Here is an 11,431-nt window from a genome sequence, read left to right as displayed (position 1 = left end):
TTTCACATATTGTACTCTTCATTTCTGACTGATCCTTTTTATGGTTTCCATGTCATGTTCATGCTGTTGAGAAACCTTATAACTATTACTTTGAACTCTATATCTGATAAATTGCTTCTATTTCACTTATTTCTTTTTTTGGAAATTCCTCCAGTCCTTTTATTTGAGTCTAATTCTTTATTTCTCCATTGTGGCTATTACTTTGTTTTTCTTTCAATGAATTTTATAGAACTGCTATAATTCCCAGATGTGGTGGAGTGGGCTTTTATAGCAGATGTCCTGTGGGACCCACTGGTGCAGTCTTCTTGACCATCTGGGCTGGGTGTGTGAGTTATGTGGCCTCTCCTATTGTAAATGGTTCTTGATTTCCATTGTCCCATTTGTGGGATAGCTCCACCCTCAGGCTGCTTGACTGTTATACTCAAACCTGGCCATGTTGTGCAAATTGTTGTACAGCTGCCAGTCCTTGTTTCTTCCAGCCTTCCTCTTCCTCTGTGCTTCTGTTTATAAATTTTCATATCAGCTACACTTCAACAGGTTTTTCAAAATGGATACTCTCCAGCATAGCTGCCAATCCAGGTCTGGGAACAAGTGGATGGAGCTTCCAGCTACTCTGCAGACATCTTGGAACTACTCTTTTTATAAAATTTGTTGCACAGCTAAAAAAGAGTTTGTAGAAAATATTTCTCATGGAACCATTACAAATATTTCCTAGTCCATTAGTTGCAATGACATGAAATGCGTCTTCTGAGAAAGGTGTGACTTGCTCATGATATGGCTTACTTGAAAACAATAGTTGATAAACACAATTACAATAAGTGCAATTATAATAAATATAAATTGCAATGCACACAAATAAATTATAATAAACAGAAACTAATTTTAATACATTAGCATAGAGAGAGGCAATCATTAAATATATAATGAGTGTAAAGAGTGCTAAAAATTTATAAAGGAAAATTTGACAAAAGATATCCCAGAACACAATCCCAGACTATAATGGAAAGTGATTATCTTCTTTATGTGTGTATCACTGACATCTGGGTGAAAATATGGCAACATTCTAATTCAGCTCAATGTCTATAAGTATGATTCATTTGATGGTCTTATATCACAGCTTCTTATCTTTAGTTTTCATGAAGTTTAATTCAATTTTACTTTGCCTATCTCACTCTATGACCATATCTAGGACCTAGTTATGAACCAGGGTGTTTCTCTTCTGTTGTTAATGTCTAGTAAACCATTTTATGATTACAGATATTTATCTCCTAAATTCCATCATTTTCTTATTCACACTAGATTTGTTTGACTTTATTATAACAATGTCTTACCAAATCCTTCCATTTCTCCAAGTCTCTCAGCTACTCCTTACTTTACATATAGGGTGGGGCAAAAGTAGGTTTACAATTGTGAGTACATGAAACACAGAATTTATTTTTGTATTATTATTTATTAATTATTGCATTATCTTCCATATAAACCCTCTTTTTTCCATGTAAACCTACTTTTGTCCTGCCATGTATATCTAGATCTAATCTATCTATATAACCTATCATTTAAAGAATCTCCTCACAGAAGTACAAAAAGTATATTTTTCAGAACAATTTAAAAAGTCCTATAAATATGTCATGGTGAATTTTCAAGCCAAAACTTTTTTTTTTCTTTTGTCAGTCAGAAAATTAGCCAAAAAAAAAAAAAAAAAAAAAACCCACCTACGACTAACTCTCTCAATGTTAAACTCTCTTTAACATTGGGTTTTATATATGTTCACTTTCTGACAACTGTCTCTAGTCACCTTAGCTAGGAAGCCCTATTTGTCACACCTTTCTGAACATTCTCCGCATCACCTGTCCCCAATCCAATATGAAACTTTTACTTACAATTGTTTAACCCTTTGATTCTGTCACATCCTGGTGCTAAACACCCTTTATGTGATTCAGATACCAACAACTTTGTACTCTTCTCATTACTTGTTAAATACATGTTTATAAAAGTGATAAAAGTGAATGATGGTTATAATAGGTTAATATATTATTTCTCCAGTAAATAATAGTTATAGCATTAACTAACACTTATGGTGGACTTTTTATGAATCAAACACTTTTTAAAGCAATTTACATGTCAATTATTTTATTTTCCTAGTAGGTGAATACTATTGTTATATTTATTTCACAGAAGTACTAACTCTATACCCTTGCTTGTTTCTCTTAGGGTCCCTGAACACTGAGAAAGGGTGATGTAGTTACCTGGATAATTATTCCTTAAGGGACCCAAGTGCTTTTCCATTCCTCAACTCTCCACAGCTAATCAACTTGCAAAGAAGAAAGAAGCATTCCAGTCCCAGGACTAGGGAGATGTTAATGTCAATGTGGCAGAGACTTGCTGAAGTGAGCTTCCCTCTTTCTACTTGATACTGAGAAGTCAGCTCTGCATGGGTGAGCATCTAAGGCCATAATCTCCGAGCCCTGACTTCTGAAGCAGCTTTCAGTAGGAGTCCCAACTCTACCCCATAATAAGCCCACCACACTTTTTGTTAGTCAGTAGCCAGCCCCCTAGCTTCTTGAATCAGTGGAATAGAATGAGAAGAAGCTTTTCTTAAACTTGATGGCAGGTGAAGAGCAAAAGGACAACATCAGAGAATGTCATGGATTCCAGAAATAGTTTTGCCATCATAATATCTTGGGTGAGTTAAGCAATGCATATATCATTTTTGTATGCTCATCAGTAAATTATGTCCTAGTTTCCTTCAGAAATGTGGCTTGAGTGTCAGTGAGGCAATGATAAGATCGCCTTAACAGAATTTTTTGGATAATCTGTCTTTGATCTCTTCTGAGAATGCCTAAGAGAAGAGGCATTAAAAATAGGGGTACTAAAATTCGCTGATTGCTAAAAGCTCAAATGAAATAGAGTCACTCTTTGAGGTAGGTGTTAGCATCTCTGTCCTTAAAAATAAAGAAACAAACAAACAAAAAGAGAAACAGAGCTTCACAAAAGCTTAAGTAGGTAAAGTTATACTGTATAGTGCATTCACATCCAATTCATCCAATTCCTTTTATGTCCAGAGATTGTAGTATCCACCTCACCACACTGTCTTCTTTCTGCTTATTTGTTGTGTGTCCTATTACAATGAACTGTAGACTAAATGATTTATTTTAACTTCTCTGAGCCTGAAATACCTGAAATGTTCTTGTTATACAAATATCAAATTCAGGAGGGATGAGTGCCTTCTAAGATCTTTTTGAAGGAGAACTTATCCCTGTTTGGCTGTGAGGACTCTGAAGGCAGAGAAGTGAAATGATGCAATAAAGCAAAAAGAATAGGAAAAGATACCAAAGAACATGTAGAGGCAGAAAAAACAGCTGATAACAGGGGAGGGAAGACCTCAAGTTCAAGCATCCCTCAAGATGTGTCCCTTCTACCTTCAGGTCATTGGGACAGTATAGACAAGAAATTGGGTGCATAGAGTGAAGGGGGCAGTGAAACTACATGCAGAAATAACAGCTGTTCAACTCAAGGCTAACCAATATTTAGCCTATTTAAAGATTTAATAGAGATATGTTGAGCTTTTGAAAGTGAGGAGAGAACATAAAAATAACCATAACACTGGGGGAACAGAAGTGTCCCTTAAATCCTTCATTCATGAGAAGTTCTGATATGTGGTTATTTCTGTAGGTCAAAATTTGCCAATGAATTTTCCTACCCTAAGTCTGAGCACAGCCCACAGCACAATTTTTCCTAAGCTAATATTTGTTAAAATAAGCTGCATCAGACCATGAGAAGTGCAGGCAATGAACTTTATTTTTTTAATTTCTCTCATTTTAATGAAAGCAACAGATATGAAAAAATTAATAATTTTTAAATCCTAATACATCAACCATTTTAATTTTCTCCATGATGTCTTTTAGTCCTCATCACAGTGCAGTCTTATGTTCCCACTGATGTAGTAATTTTTTTCTGTGTCATATTATGCCCAACCTTCCCATTTTGCCTAGAAAAATTCTATTAATTAATTGAATGTTGGCTGAAATATTACTTTCTGAAAAAAGCTTTTGCTGACTTTAAAAGTAAACTAGATTTTCCCCTCTAGGTCCATCTTATCATATTCTGAACTTTTCTTTTGTAGAACTTAACATAATTATAACTAACTTAGAGAGACTTCAGGGTATGGGATGACTGTATTTGAATATTTGTGGGAGATGTGTTATTTGGTCTGTAGTTAAAAGTTGCAGAGAAGATTTTCTGAGTAGGACCAATACTCTGTTGCCAGGATCATGTATAGTGCATAGCACAAAGAATTGCTGATTGATTACAGAAATGCAGAGCAAATAACTTAATTATCAGCATGTAATAGTAAGGCCCCTGTAAGTCCAGCTGCAGCTGAAAGGAGAGTTCACATCAAGGAAGATGCCTACAGGATTTCATCATGTATGGGAAAATGTGTATGTGCAAATATGTGAGCAGATATGTGGGGGGAGGGGGTGAATGAGATGGAAATACCTTCAGAGGTCCGTATTACCCCATGGGTTCAAGATTCTATTGTTATTCCTGTGCTTTCCCAGACAGTACTCAGTTTACAACACACCCAATTTTGGGAGATATTTTTTTCTCCCCTCTGTTGCCTTCTCCTGCCCAGAAGAATCTTTCTTTAAAGTCTATTCCCAGTGTTGTTTCAGTGCATTCAGAGATGTGTCCAAAATGGAAAGAAGTCCCAACAGATGAGGTAGGCTGTCTTTGAGAACTGTGAGTCAAGATATTTGGATATCATCATGACAAAATACTTTCATGAGCCTTAAAGTCTGGGTACAAATCTACCAAACTTGATCCCTGTCTCCTCCTGATTCTGTTCTTTACACATAATATTTCAAGTTGATTCCTAATCATTTCAAAACCCAGAACAGCTGAACCCAGTGTGGATCCAACCTCTATTCTTTTCTACTTTACTTTTCTAATCACTTGCTCCAGGCTCTGGCCACTGCTATTTCTCAGTTTTCATGTGTGTGTGTGTGTGTGTGTGTGTGTGTGTGTGTGTGGTTGCCTCTCACTCGTGCCCACAACTGGGGACCTGACGTGCAACCTAGTAATGTGCCCTGACTGGGAATCGAACCAGCGACGCTTGGCTCACAGGCCGATGCTCAATCCACTGAGCCACACCAGCCAGGTTCTATTTCTCAGTTTTGCTTTATACCTCAAGTATATCTATATTTATTTATCAGGTGTTAAAGTATTTTAGCTGTTTATATATATATATATATATACTGTGCTTTTTGACATATCTATGTATTTACCAGTAACATCTCCATTCAGCTATTCCTGATATTAGTCCATATATCTTATGTTGAGATTGCCTTTACACGACTGTCTCCCCAGCAGCTTTTAGGGTCAGGCATGTTCACACCAAGACAAGACAACTATTTCACCCTGAGCAGATTCAAAGAGAACTACAACTTAAAGGGATAATTTTCTATCAGACCTGAACTTCTCTCTAATGGAGACTGCAATGCACTTAATGGTGGAAATTTTCTGATGGTAATCACCTGTTAGTTTTCAGATATGAGACATTTGGCTACCTATATCCATGAGCTTTATTTTCTTTTTCCCTTTCCTCCATGTCCAGGTGTCTTTCTCCATTATAATGTTATCTCACTAGTTTATTTCTAATTTTCAAGGTGGTGCTGATCCCATGGAATGAGATTTCAACATGAAAAACTCCAATAGCTCTCTGGAGTTTCTACCTACCACATTCGTTCTGGTTGGCATCCCAGGGCTGGAGGCAGAGCACTGGATGTCCATCCTCTTCAGTCTGATGTACATTATTATCTTCCTTGGGAATGGTACCATTCTTCATGTCATCAGAATGAACACTGCTCTGCACCAGCCCATGTACCTCTTTCTTGCCATGTTGGCACTGGCTGAGATTGGTGTCTCTGCATCCACTTTGCCCACAGTTCTAGGCATCTTCCTTTTTGGCACCACTGAGATTAGTTTTGATGAATGTCTTCTCCAGATGTTCTTCATTCATTCTTTCTCCATTGTGGAGTCAGCTGTGCTGCTGGCCATGTCTGTCGACAGATTCGTGGCTATCTATAGCCCACTGCGCTATACAGTCATCCTAACACTGCCCCGCATCTTTGGCACAGGGGCCATCATTGGACTGAAAAGCATTATACTCATGGCCCCATTGCCCATGCTGTTACGGCGCCTGCCCTTCTGTGGCCATAATGTCCTCTCCCATTCCTATTGCCTTCACCCCAACCTCATTCATTTACCTTGTGGTGACATTTCAATCAACAATATCTATGGGCTTTTCATTGTTACCACAACTTTTGGGCTGGATTCCCTGCTCATCGTGGTCTCCTATGGGCTTATACTTCACACTGTACTCAATATTGCCACTGGGGAGGAGCGTAAGAAGGCACTCAATACATGCGGCTCACATGTCTGTGCTGTGCTTGCTTATTATGTGCCTATGATTGGCTTATCGATGGTGCATCGCTTTGGACACCATGTGTCCCCTTTGTTGCATGCTCTGATGGCCAATGCTTACCTATTCTTCCCACCCCTTGTCAACCCCATTGTGTATAGCATTAAGACAAAGGAAATCCGTCGTTGCATTGTTCAAATGCTATCAGACAAGAGATGCAGAGTTTAGACAAAGGGCAAAATAGGAGGGACTTTTTTCTTATAATCATAAGTGGTTCTATATAACACATTATGAAAATGGTGTTATCTTAAACTATGGTATCCAACAGGAGGCTCTCCATAATCTGGCCAGGAACTGGAGTGGGAGTGAAAATGGGATTGGACTATATTTAAGAGAACAGTATGAAGAATTTGTTATTTTAAAACATGTTGTTTGACAAGAGGTTTTTTATTACTTTGCATAGCTGGAGCAGGGATGAAAGAAAGACTGGTTATGAAAATATAGCACTCCACGGAAGGAAAAGATATTCAGGAGCTGGAAGGTGTTCTGGGAAATATATTGATCCCTATGTTAGAGAAGAAAAGGAATCGAAATGGATTACATTCTCTTGAGTTATAGTTATGAGCTAAATAGCAGTGAGACACACTAGCTAGCGTAAAGGAGGCTTCCAATACTGGTTCTGATGTGACATTCACCCATCCTTACCAAGGTTCCCAGCTAAGAGTCCCAAAGATTACAAATCTTGTTCATTATGCAATATTCTGAAAGTCTCTCATCCAGTATACAGAATCTTTTCTAAAAAAAGCAAGCATTCCTTTGTTGACATTAGCATTTTCTGTCTGATTGGATATTTCTTTGAAGAGATTAGAAATAATGTTAAAAATTACATTTGTATTTTCAGGTAAAGGAACTAAGACTTTTGAGATACAAGTGTATACTAGGCACTTTATTTCAACCATTCCCCATAATAACCCTATGAGGTAGGATTAATACAATTATTATTATTTTTCAGATGAAAAGCTGTTGTTTAGATACAGTAATCAACTTGTTCAAATCTATACATTCAAGAACTGGTATTGGAATCTAGTTGGGTAAAACTCCAGAGTCTAAACTGTTAACCTCTAAACTATGCTGTCAGCTGAGCAAGACCTGTAGCTCCCCAGATCCTTTTTACCAATCAGTCAAATAGCATTAATTGGGCATGCTCAGTGCATCAGTACAAATCTAGACCTTAGGGATAAAATGGTGACCAAAGAGACAAGGTCCCTTTCTTTCTTCATGAAGTTTTAAAATATTTTTTCCAGCTCCATTTTTTAAATCTTTATCTCTCTATTTTCCTGAGGTCCAGCCTCAGAGACAACTTCAGAATCTGACAGAATCCTAGAAAACCACACAATTAAGTTTCTGGAAGTCTGGGTATCCATGAAATTCAATAATGAGCAAAATCTAATATGACTCTATGGGAAAATAACGTTTGATTCTATCTTTTTTTCTGCCATTTATTATCCTAACTTTAAAATTAGACATTTTGAAACTACCTTGATCCTTTATTTCCTCAACAGGACAAAATGATAAGTCATTTTATTCAAATAGGAAGCTAAATTATAAATTAGATCATGAGAAAAATTCATGAGATATTACAGGCATTTCCACATGCAAGTGAATATTATTTTGTTTCAGACCAATCCTCCTACCAAGAACAATTAGAAAAGTTAGAGAAGTATTTTGTAAATGACTTCAAAAAGCATCTAATTCAATGAGGATATAAAAGTTCCAAAGATGAGGGAAACATAGAAAAGTGAGCCTGATATTTTGTGCTGTTTTCCCACTTCAGGAATTTGTCAATTTACAAGTGATAGCTGATAAAATGAGAAGAGCTCACAGCAGCCTAAAAGGGACGGAGTGCAGAGAAACAAGAAATAGAACATGAAAACCCTCCTGAAGTAGGGGGACTGGAAAATTCCTAGGCATACCTGGATTCTAGAAAATTTATACCTTGAAGTAAGAGAAAAGTAGAAATATTCTAGCCTAATATAGTTTTTAAAATCAACTCACTACCTAATTTTATGACTCCGTCTGTAAGAATTAAGGTGGCAAACAATCTCAGGGTTTTTTTCCAGGACTTTTCTTATTTTATCTCAGGAATTATCACATCCTGGAAAATTTCTTAGCCACTAACTGAGATGGTTGGTCACTTTAATCAGAAGTGAAATTGAATATTTCCAGCAGAAAGACATTAATCAACATCTTAAATTATCCTTATAATTTTATGACAGTCATTAAAGTAAAACCAGAAATGCAAAATTCAAGAATTGAAAAAAATTCAGGAAGAAAAAGAAAAGGAAAAAGAGGCAGATCCACAGAATATCCAGCTATTAGAGTTAACATACACAAATATTAAAATAATTTTAATTAATATTGTCTAGAGCTTAAATTGCAAAATGTAGATGTTAAACAATGAAGTAAACCTAATTAAAAATAAAATGGAAATTCTAGAACTAAAAACAACTGAAATTAAAAGCTGAATGGATAGATTTAATCATATTAGACACAAATGAAGAAAGATTCATTTGTGTATTGAAAAATAATTTAGAAAATTATCCAGAATATGTAAATGTGAAAAGACAAAGCAAATGAAAAAAAGAAAAAAAAGGTTCTTCAAAGACATGGTATTTTCTGAAAAGGTTAAATCCACATCTAATTGGAGCCCCAGAAGGACAATATCCTGGGGCAAAAGTGATATTTGAATACAATGACATAAATATTTTCCAAAACTGATATAAAGCATAAGCCAAAGATTCAAGAAGCACAAGACACTACATATAGTTTCAATTTTATTGAATTTACATTTTAATGTAAATATGGATAATATTAGACATTCACAGAGTTGAATTTTCCTATTTGGATGCATATATATCAAATGTAAACTTAAGTCACTATTTTAATAATTCTGGTCATTCCCCAAAGTCAACAAATATTTTTTGTTTATTTTATTGTATTTATTTTTAGGAAAGCATTTATACATAAAAAAGAAATTATGTGCATTAATACTTGTCCAAGTGAGAAGTATGCATTGTCTTCTATTTGATTTTAATATATACATATATCATTGAGATAATTCATAGCCAGTACATAAAGAGCATCATCATTTATTTTTACATCTATGTAACATATTATTTGTTTATCCTGGTATATTGTATGTTACCAGAATTTATTTACCAGTTCCCAGTTGATGAAAACCTAATTTGCTTCCATTTTTGGTGCTCTTATAAATTATATTACAATAAATAATCTTATATACACATGCCAATTTTCTCACATGTAAATGCATTTGTAAACTAAGTTTTTAAGGTAGAATTGCAGAGTAAATAATTTTGTGCATTTATGACTTTTATAGCTACAGTATTGTCATTTCCCTTCATATAAGTCATACCTATTAACTGTCCCATCAGCAATTGTGAAAGTGCTTCTTTCATCATATCCTTGTCACCCAGTCTGTTTTTACATTAATTAAAAATTTGGTAAAAAATAAAATAAAATAATAAAAATTTGGTATATTATAAATAAAAGACTATCTTAATTTGAATTCAATTACTTTATGCTTATAAAAAGCATTTCGTAAGATAAGATAATATTTGCATCTCTATTTCTTTGAAATTTGCTTAACTCTTTGCACATTTACTTTTATGTCAGAGTTCAGCAATTTTTTTCTGCAAAGGGCCAGAGAGTAAATATTTTAGGCTTCGTGGGCCATACAGCTTCTTTCAAAACTGCTTGGTTGTGCCACTGTAGTGTGAAGGCAGCCATAGACAATATATCAGTAAATGAACATGATTGTTTCCAATAAAACTTTATATATAGACACTGAATTTTGAATTTAATATAATTATCATGTGACAAAAAACATTGCATTTTGTTCATTTTTCAATCATTTAAAATGTAAAAACAATTTTTAACTTGTAAGCCATACAAAAACATAAGCACTTAATATTCTGTTTCTTTAGAATGTCTCTACTCTCTATTATAAACTAATGAAAACAATGAAGTTAATGGATTTCACAGCCTACCACTACCACTATCTTCTACCTACTACCTTATTTCTATTTATTTATTTTTTTTATATACCACTACCACTATCTTCTACCTACTACCTTATTTCTATTTATTTATTTATTTACTTTTTATAACAGAATTAAAAAATAATAATTTATTTATTTGTTTGTTTATTTATTTATTTTTAGAGAGAGGTGGAAGGAGAAAGAGAGGGAGAGAAGCATCACTGTGTGGTTGCCTCTCACTTGCGCCCGCAACTGGGATCCTGACGTGCAACCTAGTCATGTGCCCTGACCGGGAATCGAACCAGCGATACTTGGCTCACAGGCTGACGCTCAATCCACTGAGCCACAGCAGCCAGGGCCTACTACCTTATTTTTAAAACACTTTATTAGGAAAATTTTCATATATGAATAAAATAGAGAATATTATAAAGAATTTCCATTTATTCTGTTTTCAACCTTAACTTTAAGAATTGCCAATATTTTATTAACTTTGACATTTTACTTTCTACTGGTGAATATAGTGCTTAGTTTAGTGTTTCAGTTTTCAATTTTAAATTATTTCTTTTAAACCTTAACTACTAAACATGGAATAACCATATACTTAATACTACATTCCAAATGTAATATCATACTACATTCCCAACCAGACTGTGCTCTTTACTTAATTTCTACATTTTCAGGGTTTATAACTTCATAACCATAATCTCCCTTTTGAAGCATTGGGAACTATATAGAGGTGGATACTTCTGGGTTCAGACTAGATCCTAAATGCCAAGTAAGCCACATACAGAATGAAAACAAGCCATGTTTGCAGGAACACTGTGCCTTCAGTGGAAGAAACCAAAAGAAATGTCCACAGTGAACACCCAAACAACTGCTGATTCCACGCCTGGAGAGAACTATAATCTAAATAAAGTCCCATATAAACTCGTAGGTTATTTGTCTCTCTTTT

At 35.0% G+C, this 11,431-nt stretch overlaps 1 protein-coding gene across 1 annotated transcript; it reads left to right on the top strand.

The window, feature by feature from the left end:
• The first annotated feature begins 5,698 nt into the window (after positions 1-5,698).
• LOC150018322 (olfactory receptor 51J1-like) lies at positions 5,699-6,649 on the top strand. Its single transcript, XM_090267714.1, has one exon. It carries the CDS (start codon positions 5,699-5,701, stop codon positions 6,647-6,649), a length of 951 nt encoding a protein of 316 aa, XP_090123840.1.
• The last annotated feature ends 4,782 nt before the right edge of the window (positions 6,650-11,431 follow it).

Source organism: Furipterus horrens, unplaced genomic scaffold, assembly GCF_987537825.1.
Source record: "Furipterus horrens unplaced genomic scaffold, mFurHor1.1.pri manual_scaffold_2, whole genome shotgun sequence".
In the NCBI taxonomy this organism is placed as follows: Eukaryota; Metazoa; Chordata; class Mammalia; order Chiroptera; family Furipteridae; genus Furipterus; species Furipterus horrens.
The sequence above is the reverse complement of the archived record's forward strand: the minus strand, read 5'-3'. Positions and strand labels throughout refer to the sequence as shown.

What these genes read in the sequence shown, in the direction of transcription:
- LOC150018322 (XM_090267714.1), top strand. Translation starts at nt 5,699, where the DNA reads ATGAAAAACTCCAATAGCTCTCTGGAGTTTCTACCTACCACATTCGTT.